The sequence below is a fragment of the Equus asinus genome, chromosome 6 (assembly GCF_041296235.1).
Source record: "Equus asinus isolate D_3611 breed Donkey chromosome 6, EquAss-T2T_v2, whole genome shotgun sequence".
NCBI classification, from domain to species: Eukaryota; Metazoa; Chordata; class Mammalia; order Perissodactyla; family Equidae; genus Equus; species Equus asinus.
In genome coordinates this window covers 17,261,585-17,286,621 of record NC_091795.1, presented here as the reverse complement: position 1 = coordinate 17,286,621, position 25,037 = coordinate 17,261,585, and the positions used below count along the sequence as shown (strand labels likewise).

At 56.1% G+C, this 25,037-nt stretch overlaps 2 protein-coding genes across 2 annotated transcripts; both read right to left on the bottom strand.

Moving 5' to 3' along the window:
• Positions 1-2,129: 2,129 nt before the first annotated feature.
• On the bottom strand, positions 2,130-16,503 carry ASTL (astacin like metalloendopeptidase). Its single transcript, XM_014864218.3, is given in 10 exon segments — positions 2,130-3,391; positions 3,393-3,736; positions 8,129-8,283; positions 8,377-8,458; positions 11,060-11,241; positions 12,002-12,119; positions 12,593-12,683; positions 13,912-13,973; positions 15,719-15,844; positions 16,458-16,503. Coding segments are annotated over 10 exon segments (1,302 nt in total). The 3' UTR covers positions 2,130-3,295.
• Positions 16,504-19,700: 3,197 nt separating this feature from the next.
• DUSP2 (dual specificity phosphatase 2) lies at positions 19,701-22,036 on the bottom strand. Its single transcript, XM_044772894.2, has 4 exons — positions 21,519-22,036; positions 21,311-21,432; positions 20,692-20,911; positions 19,701-20,573 (listed from the first exon to the last, which is right to left on the bottom strand). Exons 1-4 carry the CDS (start codon positions 21,904-21,906, stop codon positions 20,359-20,361), a joined length of 945 nt encoding a protein of 314 aa, XP_044628829.1. The 5' UTR covers positions 21,907-22,036; the 3' UTR covers positions 19,701-20,358.
• Positions 22,037-25,037: the final 3,001 nt, after the last annotated feature.

Here is a 25,037-nt window from a genome sequence, read left to right as displayed (position 1 = left end):
GGCTGTCACTCCTCCACCACACAGGCCAGCCCGCTCTTAAGAAGCCCTCTATGGTTGTTGTCTCCCCTCCCCCACCACCACCGCCGCCACCCCACCCCACCGCCGCAGCTGCCGAGATATCTCCTCCACCGTTTGCCTCCGCAGCCCTCGCTGGGCCGTCTGGTGGGTCACTCATGACTCCACATCTCCAAGTGCCAGGCTCATTTCTGTGTCCTCCTGACTCAGTTTCTCAGCAACATTTATCCAGTGGACAGCTCCCTTCCCTTGGAACACGCTGCAGTCCTGCCCCCTCCTCGCTGCCACTCCTTTTCAGCACCTTTTCTTCTCCCAAACTCAGAATCGGTGATCCCCAGAGTGGTTTTTGCCCCCTCCCTCCAAGGAACATTTGGCAATATCTGGAGACATTTTTGACTGTCACAGCAGGAGGAAGGGGGGTGCTACTGGCATCTAGTAGGTAGTAGCCAGTGATGCTGTTAGGGGTCTTACGATGAACAGGACAGCCCCCCACAACAAAGGATTATGGGCACAATGCACTAATAGAGCTGAGATTGAGAAACCCCGCTCTAAGGGATGCTGCACCCGGTTCAGTCCTGGGATCCCGTTTCTTCTGCACCTGAGCTCCTCTTGGGTAATTTCATCCAGCCCCATGGCTCCCACCTGGATGCTGATGCTCCCCAAATACATCTGCCCTGAGCTCCAGGCTCATTCAGCCCATACACTCCCCGACCCTCCCGTTCCATGGCTGGCAGCCTCAGGCTTAACATACCCATTTCCCCTGAACCATGCCTCTCCCCTTGGTTCTCAGCGCTCCATCCAGTCACAAGTGCAGATGCCTCAACCTCCAAAACATACAAAAGCACCCACTTCTTCCTATTCCTACTACCCCCATCGCTCTCACTTGCACAACTTTACTGGCTTCCAACTGTGCTCCCTGCTTTCAACCCATTTTCCACAGAGCATCCAGAATGACTTTTAAAATCTTAAATCAGATCTTGTCACTCCCCTCCTTAGAACCCTGTTGCTCTTAGAATAAAACCATCCCCGCCAACCGACCTGGTCCTGCCTGCCTCCTCCCCTCTTCATCCCTCCACATCTTGCTTCTTCCTGCCTCAGGGCCTTTGCACTGGCTGCTTTCCGCCCCCCCCCCCCCCAGATTTTTCCAGGGTAGCCTCCTCCAGTCATTCAGGTTTCAGTTGAAATGCCATCAACCTAAATGAAGGCTCCCCTCCCCCACTACTTATCAATCCCAGGTGCTTTCTTATTGGCCTGTTTACTGCCCCCATCCCCACCCCTCAATAAACTCTACGATAGAAACCCTGCCTTGCTCATCATGTTATTCACACTGCCTGTAACAGAGCCAGCCTCGCACCTAATTCAATAGATGTCTGTTGAATGAGTGAATAAGTTGATGAGTGAGCCCACATAGCTATGTGGTTGGGAATTGGGGGACAGGCCACAGACCTTGGGGGTGGCTAGCCACCAGGGCTCTGGTCAATACCCCAGGGCCCCATACATATCACACCCCCCATGCTGGTGCTCCAGGGGCTGAACCACCAGAGTCAGAGTGGGGCTTGTGGAACCAGCCAAGAGCTCTCTGGCAATTCCGAGACCAAAGACCACATCCTAACAGAGGCCAGTGATGGCAGCCTCTGAAAGCTGGGAGGGCCTCATGGCACACACAGACATCACCTTCTCTGACCCAGTGTGGCCCGCAGGAAACCCCAGCCCATTGCCAGAGGCCTGGCTCACCGACTCAGAGACCGACAGGTCGTGAGGCAGTCACTCATTTGTCCAAGAGGCAGGGCTACTACAGGTGCATTCTCTGTCTCAGGGTTGGCCCAAAGCCTGCGCCTGGGCATCTCCCAGGGGAACTGTCACTCTGCTAGGAGCACGGCCAGGGCCCCTGCCCACCCACTCCACCCTCCTCCCATGTCTGGGGACAAGGAACAGTGTCCCCCTCCCACTGTGATCCTTCCCTGATGCTAACACCCGAGACCCTGCCCCTGAGTGGTCTCAGAAAATCCTTGAGACCGAAACCCCAGGCAGACTGAGGGCAGAGGCTCCAGCGTCGGTGGGCGTGCCCTCCTCTCCCCTGACGTCACCAAGGGGTTGGCAAGGCCACACCTCAGCCCTGCGCTGCTGCCGCGCTGTGCAGACTCTTTGCTTCACTGAGCCCGTTTCCTCCTCTGGAAAACGAGTATAAGCACCTGGGGCCCCTCCCAGCGCCGGCAGGAGGGTTAAAGGCACCCATGTGTGAGAGAGTCAGCCCAGCACGGCACCCGACTCCTGGAGCAAGCACCCAACTTTATTTCTGCCTTCCCCCAAAATTGTCTGAGGCGCCTGGCCCCCGGGACACGCACAGGCTCCCACTCCCTCCCACCCCAAGCTGGGCTTCCTTGGGCTTCTGACAGCCACGCAAACAGCACCACCGGGTCTCCTGGCTGCTCACTGGCACCCCTGGAACAGGTCCTACGAGGGAGCCAGGAGCTGAGGAAGAGGAGTGGGGTTTGGCTGAAGGAAGACAAGCAGGGTGCGCCCTCCAGCCTCTTTCCACCTTCCAGGGCCTCCCCTGGACAAACCCCGGGGTGGGGGCTCCTGGAAACAGCAACTCCAGGTGGAGAGGAGCTTGGAGTCCAGTGTTCAGAGTCCGGCATTCTTGCTGAGTGACGCTATGCAGTCTTGGCAGGGTGGTAGCTCCCCTAGGTGGCATCCCTGGGGCGGGAGCCGTCCGGTGCTGCAGGGTAGGGCATCGGCTTTGAAAACCTCCTGAAGAGCAGGGCTGGAGCCCACAGCTGCAGGGCACCATTCCCGGCCCTCAGACTTCAGGACAGGAGGCCACTCCCAGGGTCCCAGCCGCAGGGCTCCCAATGCCCACCCAAGGGAGAGGTGGAGGCAGCGCCTTTAGTCCATGCCGGGGGACTGGGCCTCAGCTACAGGAGGGCTCGCAGGGACCTTCAGGGCTGGAACCTGCCTCTGCCCCACACCTCTAGACCCCCATCCCTCGAGTCCTGGAGAAGAACATCACCGCCCATTCCCAGTATCCTCCAGGGCTGAGGCAGAAGTCAAGAGTGGGCAGAGCCGGGCATCCCCCACAGGCCTGCCTTCCCCTGACAGACCTCAAGGGATCCTCTGTCCCCAGGAACCCTTGGGAGAAATGATGGGGAAGGAGGGGGCAGAGGGAGAGGCCTGGGCCTCAGACAAGGTGGCTAGATTGGGGCTAGAACACAGGGCTGCTGCCCAGAGGGGTCAAGGGTTGTGCTAGCCGGCTCCTCCGGGCAGAGGATGCCCTCCCCACTCAGGGATAGAAGCCACAGGCTCGACCTCTGGGGGTCCCCCTGATGTGACTTCCAGGTACTCTGGCTCCTGGCTGAGCTGGGTTTCCCCAAAGCAGCCTGGATAGGTGCTGGCTGGTCTTCTGCTTCTAGAGATGGGGCTGGGGGTACAGTGGGTACTTGGCCCTGCCAGGACCGCTCCGGAGCAATACCAGGAGCACCTGCTCCAGGCCTTGACCTTGGGGAGGAAGCTGGGGTCTGAGGTGGTCTTGCAGAGGCCTCCACACCGAAATTCCTCAGGGCAGGGGGCTCCAGCCCATGTAGGCTCTCTCCAGGCCCTGCAGCGACACGCTGTCCTCCAGCCCTGGAGCCACTGGATTCTGCCAACAATGCCTTCAGAAACCTCTGCAGGTGTGGTCTTGAGGCAGGAGTGGGGCTCCTGCCACTGCTGTGGGCCTGGAACCCTGGAGCAGGAAAGAGAGGAGGTCATGTCCCACAATCACAGAAGGAAAGTGTGTGGCCCAGCTGGGGAGAGCCAGAGCTGTCGTCAGCTTTGTTCATAGTGACATAAGACTCAGCTCATGGGCTATGATAACCCACCATGCCCCTGCTAAGCCACTGCCCAGTACCTTCAAGACCCAAATTCCCAACGCCGACTTAGAGACAAGGACCCCAGAGCCCTCCCATTCCCTCCCCGCTTGGCCCCAGAGGTCACCACCAGAAGGGCAGGCCGCTGGGATCTTCTGTGACCTCCCACCCATGCCCCAGGCTGCTCTGATGGTCACCCCCCCTCTAGCACTGCAGCCCTCCCCATCCAAACCCCGTTGCTGGCCACTCTGTGCACAGCAACACTCCACCTCTCACCCTGTTTTCAAAGCCTCCTCAAGAGCTTTCCCTGCACTTGCAGCTCTGTCCAAACCCAGGGCCATCAGGAGGACGTGGCTGAGTGCTCTCACGCCCGGGCCCTTGGTGGGGCAGGTCCTGCTTTGCTCTTCACTGATGCTCCCAGACCATGGCTATACCCGCTACTCTGTAAAACCCATCTTCATTTTTGGCCCCAGTTATCTGGCCAGACTGCCCGCCCACCCACTGCCGCCACCCCTCCCTGTCGCTCCCGCCCATGCACTGAAGCCTTTGTGAAGAGCCCAGTCTTCCATCCTCCCACACTGACCAATCTGAGTTGAGGTGCTACATGCTGACCGGTGACTCTTCTCCTTCCCATTGACCTCACGGCCCACTCACTCCTCAGACCTGGTCAGAACCAGAAACCACCTCTGCTGACGTCTCAGTTCCTGCAGCCCACCCCCTGCCTGCGGCCTCCTCTGCTTCCTGCTCACCCGCCTTCAGTATCACGATTCTTCAGCCCCGCTGAGCCACAGACTCCAATGTCTTCTTGCTCCAACCTCCTCACTTCCAGACCACTCTCCTCACCTGGCTTGGGCTCCACGGCCTTCATTACAATCACTCCTTTGGAGACATCCTCAAGCACCTCCCCCTCTGTCAGACTTGCCCACAAAACCCCAGTCCCGGAGGACCAAGTCGCCAACCTACACCATGCCCCCACCAGGGCAGCCAGCCGCCCCAGCACCACCCACAGCCCTGCCATGTGTCTCTACCAGGTTCCCCTTCCTGCTCTCCAGTCAGCGGCTTCACCTCTTCTCCTCGACCTCTTGGCTGGCGACCTCACCTCACTCTTTATGCAATCAAAACCCTTGGACAGAAGCCCCTTCATCTGCACAGCCCAAGATTCTCATGCAAACTAGGGTCTATCTTCCTTCTCGTTAGGTCCGAGGAAGCTCCTGAGCTCCTACCAAGGGCAGCTCCTCCCCAAATGTTCTCGATATTCTTCCTTCTGCCTCCTGAATCCACCTTCTCTCCTTCTCCACTGGGTCATTTCAGCATGTAAACACGCTCCCACGTCTGCCATCTTGGTAACCCTTCTCTTGACCCACAGTCCCGTCCAGCCACCTCCCAATTCTGTTCCTCATGATAGTAAAACCTCTAGGACAGTTACCCACAAAGCTCTTGCCATATTATCTCCTATTCTTTTTAACTAAAAAGAAGGTATGTAATATTTGATATTATGGGAAAGAATAGTCTAAGAAATGGTGCTGGAACAACTGGATAGTCACATGCAAAAGACAGGATCATGACCTTGGGTTAGGCAAAGCCTTCTGAGATATGACACCAGAAGCACAGTGATAAAAGAAAAAGTAGCTAAGTTGGACATCACCAAAATTAAGAATGTTTATATTCAAAGGACACCATCAAGAAAGTATAAAAACAACCTATGGAATGTGAGAAAATATTTCCAAGTCATATATCTGATAAGGGACATGTATCTAGAATATATAAAGAACTCCTACAACTCAGCTATAAAAAGACAGCCCAACTGAAAAATGGGCAAAGGATTTGAAGAAACACTTCTCCAAAGAAGATACATAAATGGCCAATAAGCACATGAGAAGGTGCTCAACATCTTTAGTCATCAGGGAAATGCAAATCGAAACTACAATGAGATACCACTTCACACCCACTAGGATGGTTATAATCAAAAGAATAGATAATAACAAGCTTTGGCAAGGGCGTGGAGAAATTGGAACCTTCTTCATACATTGCTGGTGGGAATGAAAAATGGTGCACCCAATTTGGAAAACAATTTAGCAGTTAAATACGGAGTCACTAGAGGAGCCAGCAATTCCACTCCTAAGTATATACCCAAAGGAAAAGAAAACATGTGCTCACAAAATCTCATACACCAATGTTCATAGTAGCATTAGTCACGATAGCTAAGAAGTAGAAACAACCCAAATATCCTTCAACTGATCAATGGATAAACAAATTGACATTCCATTGTATGGATATATTACATTCAACAATGAAAAAGAATGAAGTACTGACACATGCTACAACGTGGATGAAACTTCAACACGTCATGCTAAGAAGACAGACACAAAAGGTCTCATATCATATGATTCCATTTATAGGAAATGTCCAGAGCAGGCAAAGCTATAGAGACAGAGCGTAGATTAGTGATTGCCCACAGCTGGGTTGCGGGCACTCACACACAACATGACCCTAGGAGTAGGATCTGGGGCATGGGGTGTGCGCACTTCAACTTGACAAGATGGCAAATTGTTTTCCAAAGTGGTTGCAGCAATTCACACTCCTGTCAGCTGAGTACAAATGTCATTGTGGTCCATATTCTTATTGGTATTTGGTATTATTGGACTTTTAAATTTCTGCCAATTTAGGGGGTGTAAATGGTATTGTGGCCTTCATTTGCATTTCCTCCATTACTAATGTTTATTTTCCATTTCTTCTGTGAGACACTTGTTAAATCTCTTGCCCATTTTTCTACTTTGTGGTTTCTCATTAACATGTAGAAGCTTTTTTATATATTTTGGATATGATTAGTTACGTGTTACAAAAATTCTGATTTGTAACTCATATTTTCACTTTTATGCCTTTTGGTAAATAGTAGCTGTTATGGTTAATGTAGTTGGATTCATGCATCTTTCCAGTTTTATGATCTTTGTTGTTTGTGTCTTAAGAAATCCTTACCTATCCCAAGGTCATGAAGATATTATATTTCTTCTAAAAGTTTTAAAGTTTTTCTATTTACATGTAAGTCTTGTATATAGCTAGAATTTGTGCATGATGAGTCAGGAATTCCGTTTTTAAAATAGATAACCAGTTGTCTGAGAGCCATTTCATGGCTAGTCTCTTCTCTCCCTAGGGACCGTCAATGCGCCCTAATCGAGGTTCCACTTCTGAGTAGGATTCGTTTCTGGACTCCTCCTTCCGTTTCAATGAGCAATTATCTATCCTTACACCAATGCTACACAATTATATAGAGGCATTTTATATGCTGTACGTTTTATGTACATATATGTAAATGTATACACATTTATACATTTTATATGTTAAACATTTATATGAAGACATTTTATAAACTATATATCTTGATATTTGCTAGGGCAAGTCCCTCCACTTTATTTTTCTTCGAGAGTCTCTTGGCTATTGTTGGCCTTCAATGTTTTTACACAAATTTTAGAATCACCTTATCCAGATTGTCAAGAAACTCATTGGGATTTTCGGTGGGAATTTGTTGAATCTATAGATTGGGCTGGGGAGAACTGACATTTTTACATTGTCTTCCTATTAATGATATGTGATACATCTCTCTGTGTATTTAGGTATCTTTAATGATTTTAATAAAGGTTAATTTTCCGTAAGAGTTTTTATACAGCTTCCATCAGATTTATTCCTTGGGACCTTATTTTTATTATTGCTATTATAATGTTGTTTTTAAAAATTATGTTTTCTATTGATGTACAGAAATACAATTGTTTTATATATTGATTACATCTACCTTTTAAAATTCTTAATATTCTACTAATTTATAGATTTTGTTGCCTTCAATGCAGAAAATCACCACCTATGAGCAGTGACAGTTTTTGCTTCCTTCCCCACCCTCAGACTTTCTTTTTCTCATTGTACCGCAGTGGCCAAGACCTTCCCTACAGGGTTGAACAGATAGAATAGAGGGAAAACTTGCTTTGGTTCAGATTTGAATGTTTCGACATTAAAAAATGATTTTTGCTCTGGGTTTTTGGTAGATACCCAAGTTAAGGTTAAGAAAGTGACTTCTATTCCTATACGCTAAGAGTTTTTAGTCATAAGTGAGTGTTAACCTTTTTCAAATGCCTTTTCTACATCTCTCATGGTGAGTCCCCGGTGATCTTGCCCTGCTCACCTCTGCAGCCTCATCTCCCACCGCTTCACCCTCATCGACACACTCGACACAGCAGCCTGCTCCAGGTTCTTCAAACCATTCTGCCCATATCACTCACCTCTCCCACGGGGGTCGGGGCCACTTGGGCTACAGTCATAAAGCCTGAGGACCCGTGTGATGTCCGAGGTGCTGAGGTTCCATCGCTGGCCAATGTGGACACTGGGGGCCCAGAGCGGCGTGATGGTGGGCAGCCCACGCCGACTGAAGGCAAGCCTGAAACCCAGTAGGTTGGGGCCTGAGTCAGGATCACAGCAGGGGCTGGCAAGGCAGTGAGGAGGGAAGGAAGAAACAGAAAGGGGTCCTCACCTCCCATAGTGCATCACTGATGAGTAGTCATAGGGCACCAGCATGTTACTGTTCGGAGATTTGATGAAGTTGATTTCAAAGCCTGAAAAAATACTTGGCGATGGGGGATGGGGGCAGGCGGGGTAGAGGAGCAGTGGGGGGCAGGGAAGGGGATAGGGGACTTCTGAGAACTTATAAGATACTTAAGCTGAGGTGTCCAAAACTACAGCCAAATGTGCTTCCTCCTGCACTGCACTCCCCTTGTCCCCATCTCCTTCGTGTCTTCACTGCCTATTCCTGCCCCGCCCTGCCCCACCCTGGGGAGGGTCCAGAACTGTATCAGCTGATGTGGAAGCACAGGGACCTTGTGGCTGTTTGGCAGTAGCTCCCTAAGACTTCTCTCCACTTCCTCCTCCTCCTCTCAAGCTCACCTGGTGTGAGACTATCTTTGATCAACCTACAGCTTCCACAGTCACATGCTGCTCAGAGTGCCTTGGACGCCCCCTGCCTGCGAGATAAGGTGCCTACTCCTGAACCCAGCTTTAGTGACGTGCTCGCCCATCTCCTGCTGTTGTGAACGCCCGGTCTCCAGCAGCAAGCCCACCTTCTTCCTGCCTCCAGCCAGCAGCACCCACCCCCATGTTTGGAATCCAGCGCTTCCCCGTTGGCCAGAGCACCCACTTCTCCCTGTCACTTGGGTCCTCCAGGCCTGGGACGGGCAGGGGTCCCTTCCCCTACTTCTCTCCTGCCCTCACAGTGAGCCTCCGAAAGAAGAGCTGCGCCTCCATCTCTGCCCGCCAAATCCCAGCCAGCCCCTCCCACACCCTCCTCCTGGGCACCAGCAGCCTCCTCACCACCAACCAAATGGCATTCCACCGCCTTTATATCCATCACCTGCCTGAAACACCTGCCCCTAGAGAGTGCTCATTTCTTTTTAAAATCCCTTAAGTTATTGAACATAATTTTGAATAGGCAATATATTGATCTGATTCAAGAATCAAGAAATGTTAGAAGATATAACAAATCTCCAACCCCATTCCCCTTTGAGTTCCGACCTCCCCACCCTCAGTTAATTACTGTTATTATTTGTGTATCTTTGCAGAGCTTATTCTGTACATAGTCACTAACCACAAATGCACTCTCATTTTTCTCCGTTCTTAAGCAGTGTTTTCCATTAGGGGAGCCAATGTTTTCACTTGTTTTATGTTAAGAAACCAGCTCTTGAGTTTATTAGTGCTGTTTTCTAACTCATTAGTTTCTGCTTTTACCTTAATTCCCTCCTGCTTTATTTTTTCTTGACTTGGACTGAAACACTTAATTCGTCCTGGTTACTGATGTAAGCACTTAAGCCTACACATTTCCCCTCAGCGCTGCTTTAGTTGTGAGCCCCTGGCTCTGTGTTTGTGAATTTTTTCCAGAAATCTGGGAATTTCTTTAACCCCAGAGCTAAGAGGTTTGTTGTTTGTCGGACTTTAATTTCCAAGTGGAAGCAGTTTTTGACTGATTTGTCACTAGTTTCTATCTTCTACTTTCCATCATGATCAGAAGGTTTGTATTGACTCCGCTTTTTCAAATTTGTACTTTCTGGCTATCACCTGCTAAGTTTTCACAAGTATTCCACGAGCACTTGGAGGGATTATGGTCTCTATTTTCAGGGCACAAAGTCACTATCACCCCTCTTCCCCACTTCCCTAATCTCCAATCTCCATCCCCCATCTCATTATAAGGAGCTACCCACATCCCCCAGACCACCGCTTTCTCTGGGGGCTCCATGCATTCTGGTCTCCTTGGGCCCCCTCCCCCGCCATTCCACCTGGCTAACGCTGGCCCCAGCAGCAGGGGCGCCTGAGCCAAACGCCCTCTGCTTGCAGGAAGCTTTCCCACTCCTCCCCCTCTGCTCCCACCCCCCAAACCAAACTGCTGATCATGCACGTCCTCTGCTCCCCTCCCTCATGAAGCAACTGACTCTACTCCTCTTACCCCACGAATCAGGATGTCAAGCCCCTCGAGGGCGGAGTCCCACCTTTACTGAGGTCAGATCCCCAGGGCCTACCCAGCACACAGCTGCTGCCATTCACTGGCCTCTGGTGCAGTGGCCCACTCCCCAGACAACCTCTGCTTTCACGCTGCCGCCTTTTAGACGTGGTCTCCCTGTGCCTCCTCTGTCCCACGTGCCCATCAGTGCCCATCTCACAGGCACCGAGCCCCTCAGCACTACCCTCAGCCTCCTCTGTCTGGCACTGGGCATGCAGCCTACTATCTCCAGGGCTTCTCTCTTGGCTCAGCCCCCACAGCTGGAACACAGCCCCTGCCCCCACAGCACACAGCGGAGTCTGGAGCCTGAGGGACTCTAGTTGAGTACACAAAGAGCAAACGTCATAAGATACCACCAGCCCCATCCTCAAGTAACCCACAGTCTCAGTGAGGAGAGATGAGAGTGCTCAGTGGTGTTGCCCTAGCTCAGGGGTGACTGTGGGTGGGCAGGTGAAGGCTTGGAGCCCGGAGCAACAGCATCTGGACCACTCTCCAGGTCTCAGAGAGAAGCAGGAACACCACCTTCCCCATGGGAGACAGGTAGGTGGTGGGAGAAGATGGCCAACCTCTTCCAAGTAGCCCAGCAACTCCTCAGGCCCTGGCCCGCGCCTGCTGCCCTCTCCCCGTGGGCCCCCCGGGGCCAGCCTGGCCTGTGCACGACCTGGCTTACCTGGGAGGATCTCATTCCAGTTGACACGGATATAGCGGTCCCGGTCAGCCCGTGCATGCTCGTGCCAGAAGCCCAGCACGTGCATGAGCTCATGCAGGACAATGCCCCGGCCCCTCTGGAGACAGGTGGGTGCCAAGGATACCACCTGCATCCCTCCACTGCGTCCCACACCCGAGAAGCACCTGCAGGGCCATGAGAAAGAGCTTGGTGGGCACCAGCCCAGAGAAAGCCAGAATAGACCCAGGCCCCTGCCCCCTCCTCTCAAGTCCCAGGATGAATGAGCACCAACAGGTAGTCCCCATCCTGGACTCTAGTCCCAGGCTTGCTGCTCCCAAGTCCCTTCACTACCTGACCTTCTGTAAAATGGGTGTACTGGGACCCCATCACCAGCCTGGGCGGCAGGGAGAAGGCGGAACTGATATTGACGTGGGTAACAGGAGCAGCTCCTTAAGTGAACATATGGCTGTGGGGTGGGAGGGCCCTGAGTCAAAGCTTTCCCACACATTATCTTAGGCCACTGACAAGCTAGGAATTAGGTATTGCCAATCATCCCCATCTCAGAAGGGGGAAGAGGCTCAGAAGTTAAGAGACTTGCCCGCAGTCAGGTGGCTCCTGCATTGTGGAACCGGGATCCGAGGCCAGGTCTGTCCCACAAAACCTGCACTCACTCACCAGACCATGAAGTCTCCCCGAGACGAGGGCTTCGTTAAGGAGGGCGAGCACTAATTCCCCTCCTCTCCCCGACCTCTGCCCTGAGTATCTGTAGGTCCAGCTCACGTTGGGCAAACCCCTCAGAGTGGGCACGGGGACTTTGCACCCAGGAAGACAGACCCAGAAGTAAGTTTGAGACAATGGCTTAGTTAATTCCCGGCTGAACTCAGAAGCAAGCTGAGGAACTCCCCCTGCACACACACGCGCACACACACCCCCAGGAGGACTTACCCAGACATGGGGATGATGGAAATGAAGTCTCTCTGGCCCTGGTAGGCGACAAACCTGATGCACGTGAAGCGTTCAAACTCGGCGAAGGCCTCCAGGATGACCTCGCGGCTGGGCTGGTCTGGGGAGGACGCCCTGGCTGAACCCCCAGCCAGGCCCCCAGAGCCTCGTGCCCCCTGAAGCCTGCAGTGGGATGGGCCACTGAGCCTCACATCACTCTCCCAAGATGGAACATCAAGAAAGGGCAGGTGACAGTGCTGGGGGAAGAAAGTGGGGCTCCAGACAGACCCAGGTGTGTGACCTTGGGTAGGTCACTGTCCACTGGACCATTCGGTCTCAAGACAGATCCGATAGTACCTAGATGTACCTTCCCCATGAGCTCTTCGAGGATTTAACCATCTCAACTCAGGAGCCCTCAGGAAAAGAAGGGCTTCTGGTGGAAGGGCCCTTTATGGGGTGATGGTGGAGGCGGGTGGTGATGTGGAAGAAGACGGAAAAAAACCCAGAGAGGAGCCCAGGCTGCATTTGGACTAAGGGCCTGGGGCAGGGAGGGAAGCCTGCGGCTCCCAGGACTGGGGGTGCACACTCACTCACCGTACTTGCTGGAGAGCAGGAAGGGGACCTCCACGACCCCATCATTCTTGGGCCACTTGTTGCTGGAAGCCGACAACAGCCGGAAGGGACTCTGAGGAGAGAGGGCAGCTCAGGGACCCAGGCCACCCAAGCTTCCTGCCCACAAGGATGCCACACCTCAGGCCCCAAGAGGTCTAAGGATGTGAGAGGCAGGCCCCAGGTACGTGAGGGTGGGAGGCCATTAGAAATGGGATAGCAGCATGGGAAGTCAGCAGGCCAGCTGTGTGCATGATGGTGCACAACATGACGCTTTGCTCTGTGTAACACAGAACTCGAAACTTATTTTTAGACGTGGGCCCCAGGGGGCCCAGCTCAGAAGGGCTCAGGGCTCCCCAGGCAGCCCCCTGCAAGCACTTCGGCAGTGCCCCTCGCCAAGCTTCCTGAATGTGCAGGTGGAAAGACTGGGACAAGGTCCTCCTCAGGCTGATGCTAAGGCGACACCCCTGGCCTCTGCAGCTCCATGCTCCATTCTTCTACCAACCATACCCTTTGAAGCTTGGGCTTCACAGCACCCCAGCAGGTCCTGCCTCACCAGCTACCAGAGGTTTTCCTGGACTCTGCTCTTACCCGCTGCCCTCACTGGGTCACCAGGAACAGGGGCCTCGCCCTGCCCCTGGGGGTCCTGCCCAGGCCCTCTCCAGCCAGCCTCATGCTGCGCCATCAGCGGCGGCTTCCAATCCACAGAACAGTCTGTCACTGGATCACCTCCTGCCATCCCCAGTCTCCTGAAAGATGGCATGGTTCTCCTGAACACAGGATGTGCCCTCCTCCACTGGCAAGTGCTCCCAATTCCCATCAGGCCTGCTGCGTTTCTGACTCAGCCCCTCACCCCCTGCCAGGATGGGGTCCCATTACTCCCTGTCCTGTCTTCCCCAGATCACCACTACCACCCCCAGTGTTCACACCACACCTGCCCACAGCCCCACCAGCCACTCTGCCAACCTGTGCTCCTGTCTCCCCTCATCCCACTACTTCCTAAGCACCTCTCCTGGGCAGGGTACCCAGCTGCGTCTTGAGAGTTCAAACCCTCTCCTTCAGGAAGCCCTCCCAGGCTGACTGCTGCCGCCACCCCTCCAGATCGACCCTTAGCGCTTAGGCTGGCTTGTTCCTAACAGAACATTTGCTCTCACTTTGGCAAGAAAAGGTGTCTATCAAGCTATGAGCAATGAAGATGGATCCCTCACATTTCACAGCCCCAATATGCCTGGGGGTGGGCTCAAAGGCCTCTAACGCTATCTGTGAGGTTATTTACACCCACGTGTGTGCATGCTCACACTCACCGGCCGGAGGATGTCCCCCTCGAGGAGGAAGCTGCTCTCTGGGGTTTCCTCTGGGATGAGCCCTGGGAAGGAAGGGAGGGGTGTGCATGGGCCCGTGCCCCCTGAGCAGGTCCAGCAGAGACCTTGGCTTTCAGGCCAAGAAACCCCAGGGTCTGGCCCTCCTCCGACTCCGGAGCTAGAGCTTCCCTAGGCTCTGAGGCTATGTGGCCTCAGGTAAGTCACACAGCCTCTCTGAGTCCCGGTCTACAAACCTGCGTGGTGCTTCTCAGCCTGATCACATCCTTCTCCTGCTCAAACACAGTCCACAGCTCCCACGACCCACACAGCCCAGGCCCAATTCCTCCCTCCTGCACCGAGGCCCTCTGCTGTCAGGAAGCAGCCTTTTCTTCCAGCTGTCTCCATCCTCCACCCCAGCCCAAGCCCCACTCCTCAGAACATGCCCTGGGCTCTCCTGTCCCACCACATCCCCTATCTAATTCCTACCCACCTGTGTGATACTCGGGGCCCTCATGGTGGCAGGTGACAGAAATTCCAGCTCGTACCACCATAGGAGGTGAGTACTGGCTCCCTCTAGTGAGCCTGGCTCTCCCTCTTTCTCCCCTTCCCTCCCCGTCTCAGCTTGTCTCCGCTTCTCTCTCCTCCCACCTCGTTTTCTGCCACAGCTGGCAGCCCTTCCCCACAGCCTCTTTACTAAGATATCATCAGCCCCACGAGGAATCTTAGAAGAGCTCCGGGCACCCTGGAGGAGCCTTGGGTTGGGTTCCCCAGAAGCATCTGCAAGTGCTTTATTGTGGGAGCGAGGACAGCTGGAGAGCGCTGGGGAAGAACTGGGCTCAGCTGGAGGGTAGCCTCAACCTCATCCCAGGGAGCTCTGGACCCCAAATGGCACCACAGACTTGTCCCCCCTTGAGGCGGGGGCCAGCCCCATGCCCTGTATGAGTCACTGGGGGCCGGCCCGGGCAGGGGAGGGTGTGGCCCCCCCCAGGCGACCGGCTGATGGCCTTCAGCTGTGAGGCCTGAGCAGCCAACATTCGCAGCCGCTGGGGAGGGTGTGCTTCCTGGTGAAGGGCATCAACACCTGCTATCCAGAGGCTCGCAGATGGCCATCGGGCCACCAGCAGCCAGGGCTGAGAGTGTCCTCCCTGGCAGCTGAAAATCAATGCCAGGGAAGCCTCAGATTGGTTCTGGCTATCTCCAGACCAGTCACAGTGACCAAAAGGTGGCATCTTGACCTGCTCGTGCTCAGCAGCACTGGGGCTCCAAGTGAGCTGACAGAGAAGGAGAGGGGCCAACCACACAGTGGCCACCACATCCCCACGTCTGGCAGCTGCCCATCCCTCAGCTTCAGCTCCAGCATCTGCACTCTGGTCGGTTTCTACCAGCTCTGTCCCAGGAAATCTATCTGTTCTTCTTCAGCTGAGACCTCAGACAGGGGGCACTGAGCCTCGTGCTTCTCTGTCCTCATACCCTCACACCTGCCCACCATCCTGCACCAGGCAGTGATACGTTTCCAAACATCCACTAATAACTTGGCTCAACACCAGACTTGGAGAGCCCCGAGGACCCATGCTTACATCAGGCCGTCTTTAAAAACCTACGCTTTTCTCCCTTCTTGTGGAAGTAACAACCCAGCAGAGAAGACACAGGAAAATAGACTCCTAAGAGGTTGCTCATAGAGAGCCGGCCGAGCGAGCCAGCACGGTCCCTCCCAGCTGCTTCTGCTCGCCTGAGTGCTTGGCATGGTTTTCAGCACACTATGGACAATTTTAAATCCCCTCCACCCCACGAGAAGACACAGTGCCCTCACCTTGGTTAATCGCAGGGATGTCCTTGTCCCAAGACGTCTGGGTTGCCTCAGGGGCCAGACCTTCTGAGAAGCTGGGCTCACAGGCTCCTGGGCAGCTGGAGGCTGAGGGTGCTCCTAGGATCAAACCTGGCCCAGACAGACAGGTGCATACACACTGGTGCCCGAGATGCCCCCATTGGTGAGACAGGACGACAGGACATGGGTCGGGGTGGGGTGTCAGACCTCAAGACCCAGGCCCTTCACAAAGGGAGGCCTCCAGCAAGGAGTCCTGGGAGCCTCTCCTCTCAGCCCCAGCTGGTGCTGAGGCCCAAACAACTGAGCAAGGAGCTCCCTTAGCGGGACCAACACCAGGCAGCCACATGCTCTGAGTGTCTGGGTGTGTGTGAGGTAGGGGAGGGAGCAGGAAGGAGGCAGGGATGGACCTCAGGCTCCAACGCTGATGGCAGGGTGCGGGCTAGTCTCAGACCCTGCCCCATGGCTCCCTTCTCAGCCTGGGCAAGCCTGGCACAGCCAGCAGAACAAGGACGTCTGGAGTGCCACTCCTGCCAGGCAGGCCCTCTGCAACCAGGGTCTTCAGGTCCCCTTGGGGCCACCGGGAATTGACTTCTAGGAACATTCCTTGGAGAGCCAGTTCTCTGAGCCTTTTAGATTCCTGCGGACACCAGCCACACCTTTCTGGCCTCTCCCCAGCACTCTGCAGGCTGGAGCCAAAAGGAGGAGAGTGAGGCAGCCTGCTTACCTGGAACAGATAGCAGACCCAGCACCCAAGGCCAGAGGCCCCCCATGCTCATGCTGCCTGTGGCGGGCCCTCACTGGCCCCTCAACAAGCAGGAGCTCAAACCCCCAGCAGGACAAGGCAGCCTCATGGCAGGCTTAGCACCACCCCCTCCCCTTAAATGGCAGCTTCTCCAGCCCCCACCTGCAGGCCTGCCCCAACCAACTCCACCTGTGCCCCGCCCAGCAGCCCCCACCTGCAGCCCTGCCCACTCCCTCACGTGCTCCCCACCCCCTGCCCAGGCCCGAGCCTTCTGGACCCTGTCAGACCCCTCCTGGGCTGGCTGAAGTGGACAAGAAGGTGGGGAGAAGCCAGGCATAAGGCAACCTCGGATGGTTGTCCCACTGGGGGTGCGCCTCTTCTGAGGTCCCCTCCCACCACCAGGGGGCAGAGAAACATTGCAGAAAGGCGCTGAGGCGGGAGCGCTGGGAGGGACCTCGACCTCCAAATGGGGGAGCCCCCTTTCCTGCCCCCACCCTGAGCTGAGACGTGGGAAAAGCTGCCTGAGACCCTGAGGTGAAAGGAGGAAAAGGTGACTACATTTTTCTAAGCTTTCATTTTGATATGGACGATCAAAAGTGCAGGGTCAGTAGAAGTTCACAAGCTGAACCCCCGGGGTCACCGGCGCCCCAGAGAAGCCTGCCATGCGGAAAGAGAGAGAACTTCTGGATACCTACACCCTCGCATGGACACTACCCCTGTCATCCCCACAACAGCTTTGCAAAATCGGTGTTTATACCCGTTTCACAGATTCAGAAACTGAAGCTCCTTACCCGTATTCCTCCTCCTCTGCACCCATCACCCTCTCAGGAGGCCTATCCTCGGAGCTTGGTCACCAAGGGGCCCACCTGGATTTAAATCCTGGAGGTAGAGGATTTGGGGCCACCCCCCTACAACTGCCCCGTGAAAGGAAGCAAGAGAGCCAAGGTCGCCATCTATTGTCCACAAGTGCCCTTCAGCATCCTGCCAGGCCTGGAATCCAGCATTTCTCAAAAGACAGGAGTCAGAATCAGAGGGGGACCGTGATGAAGACAGATGCCCTGCTGCCCAGGTAGAGTGTTAACAGAGGGGAGGACGCAGCAAGCAACCGCCTCAGAGGAGTGCACAGTAACATAAGCATGGTAATAAATAATCACCCTGCTTGGGAAGAGAAACAGATTCTCAGTTAAGAAATGCAGTTTGTCTCGAGGACATTATGCTAAGTGAAATAAGACAGTCACAAGAGGACAAATACTGTATGACTCCACTTACACGAGGTCCCTGGCATAGTCAGATTCGGAGATGCAAATAGGCCGGTGGTTGCCGGGGACCGGGCGCAGGCAGAACTGGGGAGCCACCGTTTTAACGAGTACAGAGTGTCAAGCTCTGGACATCCATTGCACAACTATGTGAATGCGTTTAACTTTAATGAACAGTACACTTACAAATAGTAAAGACGGTAAATTTTATATGTTTTTACCACAATTAAAAATTTTAAAATAAATAAATAAAAGAGAAGGAAAGAGAGAAAGGAGAAATAGAAAAGAAGAGAGAAAGAAGAAAGAAATGCAGTTTGGAAGACAAACAAGAATGCAAGGAGGGGAGGGTGCAGTGGGGGTTGGGTGGGGTGGGAGAGGGTGAGGTAGAGATAGGATGGAATGGGATGGGGGTAGGGGTAGGTAGAGATAGGGGGACGGGTGGCAGGGGCCTCAGCCGCCAGCCCTGCTGTGTGTGAGACAGGGCTGGGACTGGCCCCAGAGGCCCCCCGCCCACCCTGAGCTGGGCGTGGGGGTTGTGGGCAGGTCCAAACCGAAGCCCACTCAGGCCCTGAGGAAGCCCTGAGAACAACCCCAGCTGTGCTCCGTTCCCACCAGGGAGTGCAGAGGCCACACGGCTCTGGGGGCAAGCTGTCTGGCCTTCACCGAGCCTCATGGAGTGAGTGCCCGCCAGTGCCAGACTCCAGGCATGGGGCTGAGCAGACCACAGGCCCTGCTCTCAGGAGTAGCCAGCCTGGTCGAGACACACAGCTGTCTCTCACGGGCCGTCGGGAGCTAACACTTCCTAAGCACCTGCTACATGGGGTGCTGGGCGAAGCCCTGTACACGGCCTGACTTGTGTAATTCTCGAGACCACCCAAGATGGGGGGGCTAATGATAAAACCCCATCTTACAGACAAGGAAACTAAAACACAGCGAGGTTGAACAAAACTGGTACCCTAACCATGAAACAACACTGCCCGCTCAGGTGTACCCTGCTGGCGCTCAGAATGCACTGGGTAAGAGACGGCATTCTGTAGGGGTGACCTGAGTTTGGAAGGACAAAACAGAGTTCGCTAGGTGACACTTCGAGTGGCCGGGAACATCAAAGGGGAGGCTGAAGCAAGATCGGCTCTCACAGAGCCGCCCTCAAGGGCCTCAGCATCCCGGCTCTCAGGCAAATGACAGCACCCGCTTCAGCCAGCCTCGGCAGGTACCCATCTGCTTCTGGCTTGGGCTGGCCCATGTCTCATGCCTCCTGCTACATAGTTGGGTGGGCGTGAAAAGTCATGAAGCCCATCCCTAGTGACATGTCCTCTGCACCAGACACCAGGCCTCATGCCTTCTGGGGACAAGAAGGAACTGTTCCAGACATTCTGAGGCCTGGGGGCCCAGCCCGGGATGTAGGAGAAGAGGTGAGAGGCTGTGCTGCCCTACTGTGGGGAAGTGGAGGCCTGGCCTAACATTCGTACACACAGCCCCAGGGAGAGCCACACACATGCACACACGCACGGACACATGCAGGTACATAGGAACACCCACACTCATGACATGTAGGTGTGTGCAGGCCAACAACAGACACACCCATAGGAACGGCCACATATATGGGCACACGCGTGCACACACAGACACCCATCCACATGCTCCAGAAAGGGAGTGAGCATGACCAGGGCAGCGCTGGGCCCAGTTCTGAGTCATGGACACAGCCTTTCCCCCCACAGGACCAAAGCCGGTAACAATAAGGTTGGAGCTGGCCTCCCAGGACCGGCCTCTTTCAGCTCCGAGACGAGCGCTGCCTGGGAAAGGACCCCAGCACAGGGACACCCAGCCGGGAGGGCGCCTCCTAGCAAGGAGGTCACACCTGCCCCTTCCTTCTTCCTTTCCAGACCTCAGCACACGAGGAAAGCTGAGGTCTGATTAAGAAACGGCTTTGGAGCATTTTCCCAGAAATTGGGACCAGACGCTTGGGAAGTTATTTTTTAAACAAAACAATATTTTATTGACACATCCTGAATGTTCTGTATAAATATAAAGTGCTAAGTTTCCAACCCCCGCCCACAGGGCGGGAGGAAGTGGGGGAGGGAGTGTTAAATGTCAGTTGAACACAACTTTCCAGCATTCACAGGCGTGAAATGCTCGCATCCGTACACACGCAAGCAGAGGTCCACACGAAATATACGCATCACCTCCGGGAGATGCAGCTGCCCCAGGAGCACAGGGCGCAGGCTCCAGGCCCCGGGTGGCCCACCCCCCAGACAGGGCTCCTGTTGTCACAGCTTGTTCCTTGGAGCTCTCAGGCTGCCAAGGGCTTCAACATGGTGGTGGGGCCCGTGGGTGGCCGTGGATGTAGAGTCCAGTTAGTTTCTGCCAGAGGATGGGGAGGAGGCATACCCTCCATTCTCCTCCCCGCATGAGGGCCGGCCCTCAAACCCCTAGCAGAAGAGCACCAGGTGAGAAAGTCCAGCATTCCCGCATCCCCAGCACCCCCACCTGAGGGCTTTTCAAACTCTGAGGAAGGGGCAGCTCTCCCTGAGGTGAAGGGGACTGCAGGGAGGCAGCTCCCCCAGGAGTCAGCGGCCATGTGTGCCTCAGCCCTGGAGGAGCCAGCATGGCGGGGCCCCGGCCCTGCCTCAGTGACACAGCACTTGAGTCTCAAACTGTAGCAGCTGCCCCATGAAACTGAAGTTGGGAGAGATGACTCCCCGGCGTTGCTTAACAAAGTCGAAGGCCTCGTCCAGCCGCACGCGGCGGCTCTGTATCAGGTAGGCCAGGCAGATGGTGGCGGAGCGCGAGATGCCCGCCTGGCAGTGTACCAGCACCCGGCCTCCGCTGTTCTTCACCGAGTCTGCAAGGGAAATGGGGGAGGGGCGTCAGACAGGAAGGTGGGCAGAAGAGGAGACAGGTGCTCCAGGCCCCTCCCCTGGGGCTCCTCCAGGTTCCGGGGCTGAGGCCCTCCCTCTTACCAATAAAGCCTATGGCCTCCTGGAACCAGGCACTGATCTCCACCATCTGGTTGTCCTCCACCGGGATGCTCTTGTAGTGCAAAAGGCCCTCAAAGTGGTTGGGGCAGCTGGCAGAGACGTTGAGCACAGCTGTGATGCCACAAGCCTGCAGCCCCTGCAGGTCTGCCGAGTGGCTGCAGCTGCCCAGGAACAGGTAGGGCAAGATCTCCACAGGGCCGCCCTGGAAGAGGAGGGGAGGGCGGGGGTGAGGTCTTCTCAGCCCAGCCCTGGAGGGCTCTGCCACCAGTAGGGGCAGAGACATGGGGCGGGGCAATAGGAGCCCTCAGCCACTCCTGACCGGGGATCAGACTCAGGAATAGGAGCAGGACACAAGGGGACACGCAGAGATATATGCTCACAGATACACACGTCCCTCTCAAGCCCCCAAATACGCTGCAGACATATAGAGACACACAGAGGCGCACACAAAGGTGTGCTCCCTTTTGCATGCGGACACACACACAGGTGACTGCGGACACGGCCAGACTCCTCGAATCCACAAGTGGCAGACTCCACAGAGGCGCCTATCCTGCATAAGGGGCCAGGGGGACAGTGACAATGAGCCCTGATCTCAACTCACCTGGTCATAGAAGGGAGCCCTGGCGTCGGAGCGGCTATTTTCGGCCGCAGCAGGCGGCAGTGCCGGGACGGGGGATTCGGAGCACAGATCGGGACAGCAGGCCTGGAAGCCATCGAAGCCTCCTGCAGGGAGGGTAAGGGCACGGTGAGCCGGGAGGACCCGGCTGGGCGGGGAGGGGCGGGCCGCGGGCAGGGGCACGGGCGCTCACCTCGCAGGAAGCACACGGCGGTGGGCCCGGCGCGGGTCTCGTGCAGCAGCGCGGCGAGCAGCACGTGGGCCGGGCCGTCGGGCGCGAGCTCGGCTACCGAGGCGCTGCCTTCATCCAACACCACGACCCGCGCCAGCTCCCCGCGGGCCAGGCGCGCCCGTAGCGCGCGGTCGGGCAGCAGACAGGCGAGGGCGGCGGCGGGCGGGCCGCGCGCGCGGCGCCGCAGGAGTGCGTTCCAGGGCACCGGCCGCGCGGCGCGCACGTGGCGCCGGCAGAAGGCCAGGAAGGGCCGGCAGTCGAGCAGCAGCGTGCGCTCGGCCTCCCTTGGCTCCCGCAGCAGCGCGCCCAGCGCCCCGCAGTCCAGCTCGCGCGCCGCCTCCAGCCCCATGGCGGCCGGCCCGGGCAGCCTGCTCTTCCTCCTCTTCCCTCTCCTCTGCCTCTCCCAATCCCCCTCTGTTCTCGCGCTCCCGCGCTCTCGTGGCGGCCGCGCTCTCCGAGCCGTCTGCTCTGGGCGCCCTCTGCAGCGCCGGGCTTAAGTACCCGTGGGCCGGCCTCCCGGGTAACCATACAAGGGCACAGCAGGAAGTCGCCGGCCCCGCCCCCGCGGCCTCACGCGGGGCGCAGGCGGGGCGGGGCCGGGGACTGGGGCCGGCTGGGGGTAGGGGGTGCGCTGGGGGAGATCGCGGGGGACCGGCTCTTGAGGGAAGGTGTTTGCCATGGTCAGTGGGCCCCAAACGTCCCCCTCCCATCTTTGCGCCCCAGCCTGGAAGAGCGATCCCCCCCTTGACCTGTTGCGCGCCGCTCAGATGCACATCCCCATCCACGGAGACTTGGGGTCGGTGGTGCCCCTCGCCCTGCTTCCTCTCCCTTTTCTCTTTCCCTCCCAGGATTTTGCCCCTTAGGAATTTGTTACAACAAAAATTGACAGAGCCTGCTGCTAGGGTGATTGCCACAGTGGAGGATGGGAGCCCTGCTGAGATGGACCTTTTGTCCTGTACTCAGAGACCTTGGGCAGGAGGGGCTTTCTTCCCCCTCCTCCTCCCCCTCCCCCATTACATGGCTGAGACCAGCGCTGGGGGTTTTGCAGCAGTTTAGTGGCCAAGCTAGGCCAGAACATGCTCCTCGGAGCCCAAGACCCTGGGCATTGGCATGAGGAGGACCCCCTCCTTGGGGGGTTTGGGGGGCTTGAGGTAACGGGGAGGCAGGGGGCCTCTGACGAGTTTCCAGTTATACGTGGGGCAAGGCTTCTTCCCCTGGAGCCCAGGGAAACCCCAGGGGCCCAGAGTGAAGCACTTCCCCAAGATGCAGACGGTCTCTAAGGGGAACTCTGCTGACGCTGCCGGGCTCTCCCCTGGGCCTGATGGGAATTTCAGGAGCCTCACTCACCAAGGGGAAGAAGGACAAGAGCTACCAGAATCTGCGTCCTCCACCCCCCACTCCCCCTCTCAGCCCTCCCTCGGCTTGCAGCACACCCCCCAGGGACCCAGGATGGCACTGGAGCAAGGCCATGAGCAGTAAGAGTGGGGAGCTTGGTCATCCACATCTCTTCTGCCCACCCCCACCCCAGCCGCCAGCCCTGGGGCCGGATGTGGTGAGCCCCAGGTGTGCGTGGGGGATCTGGGCCCCTGGGCTGGGGGCAAGAAATGTTGGCAGCTGAACTCAGAAGCAGAAAAGTTCAAGTGGGTGGGGACAGTGTGCTGGAGCTGGAGCCGCCCCCACCCCCACCCCTAGCTGCATGGGATTTCTGAACCCACCCCCTTAGGCCCCCATCCCTCTGAGTCACTACTGTACACCCTTTGTAAGACCCTTCCAGCTGCCTGCAGACCCCTATATCCAGACTCTCTCAGAGGGCTACAGTAGGACCAGCATGGGCCCCCAAGCCCTCCACTTGGCTTGTAGACTCTGAACTCTTCCCAAGGGTTTGTTGACATGTGTGCTGGAGCATGATCTGTATGCGACTCCACAATGTCTGCGACGGAGCGTGTGGCTTGAGTGTGCTTCCAGGGAGAGGGGTTGCAAGGGAGAGAAGCCCCAAGGACTCCAAAGATTCCTGAGGCCATATCACCCTCTCCTGCCTCAGTGTCCCCATTTGTAATAGACCCCCTGCTTGCCCACACTGGTTCCAAAGCTATGAGGCTTCACAGTGCTCTGTCCCTCCCTACCAGGCCAGTCTGGAGGCTGAGGTGGCAAAGCCCACAACAGAGCCAAGGAGTCTGGGCCACAGATCCCAGAGGCTGATACGGGCCTTTATCCTTGGCATCAGCCCGGCAAATGACTTAATGGCTGATTCCAGGGGCAAATTACAGAGCACACAAAAGGACAGTCAGGTCCAGTCTTGCTGACCCATAGGGCTGGCATCACCTCCCGAGCTGGGAGCCACGGCCTTCCAGCTCCTTGGGGAGGAGGAGAGAGGCCTGGCCAGCTGGGGTCCTGACTCAGGAGTGAAAGTCAGTCAGCAGTAGGGGCTCCAGACCCCGGACTCCCACGCTGGGCTGTGCCTCTTCCCCTCCTTGGGGAGGACGGTGCACACCTTGCTGGCAGTTTCCACATGGGAGCGGGAGCGCGTTGCCAAAGGTTTGCAGTAGTGGCACAGTCCCCGGGCCCTGCCTAGCACTCTGGCCGGGACCTGTGATTTCTGCCTGAGGTGGCTGCGTGTATGTCACCCTCTCAATGCCACTTGCTTTGGGACTGTCCCCTTTTCAGCTCTAGAACACAGGCTCAAGGAGGCCTGATTTAGCCGTAGAGGAGGGGCTCCCCTTTGCCTCCCTCCCCTATTCCCAAACTAGGGAAACACTCCCCGCCATGCGCCATGCGAGAACTGGATGAAAGCCCCACCTGGGCTAAGAAGAGAGAGAGGAGAGAACGTCCGCCCCCATCCCACTCCCACTTCTGCTCTGACTAAAGATCCCCGACCCTCGACCCTCTCGGTGAGTCACAAGTCACACTGGGATTTCTCCCCCTTCGCCACCTTCCCCGGCGGAGACAGGCGGGGCTCTGGGCCCTGAGTGAGGGGCAGCGTGAGGAGGGGACTCTGTTAGGCTGAGTGCCCCGCAGGCTGCAGGTCCTGGGGGAGGACCACCCTCCATCACCAGGTGGTCTGGGGCAGCAGGAGGAGTGTGCCATGCCCAGAGGTTTTCAGTTTTTTGTTTTCCTGGCCCAGCTGTTATACAGCATACACTGTCACTATCACTATAGGTTTGGGGCTCAGTTTTTTTTCTTTTTAATTAAAATACCCATCTGGAACAAGTGATGATTTTGTGTTGTTCTTGTTTGTAACCATCTGTTTTGATGGCTAAGTGTCACTCGCCTCCTGCCTTGGGGATTCCTGGGCTTTCCCTGCGCCGTTGGCTGTCCTCCCAGCCCCCATGCACAGTGGTTTCCCTTCCACAGTCTCGAAGCTGCGAGCTCTGTGATGATGCTGCCTTGTGTTGCGTTTTCCTTCCTCCTCCTTCCAGACCCACGCCCCAAGCAGATGCCCTGAGGGGAGGAGGAAGAAATGAATGGTGTGGCTATGACCCT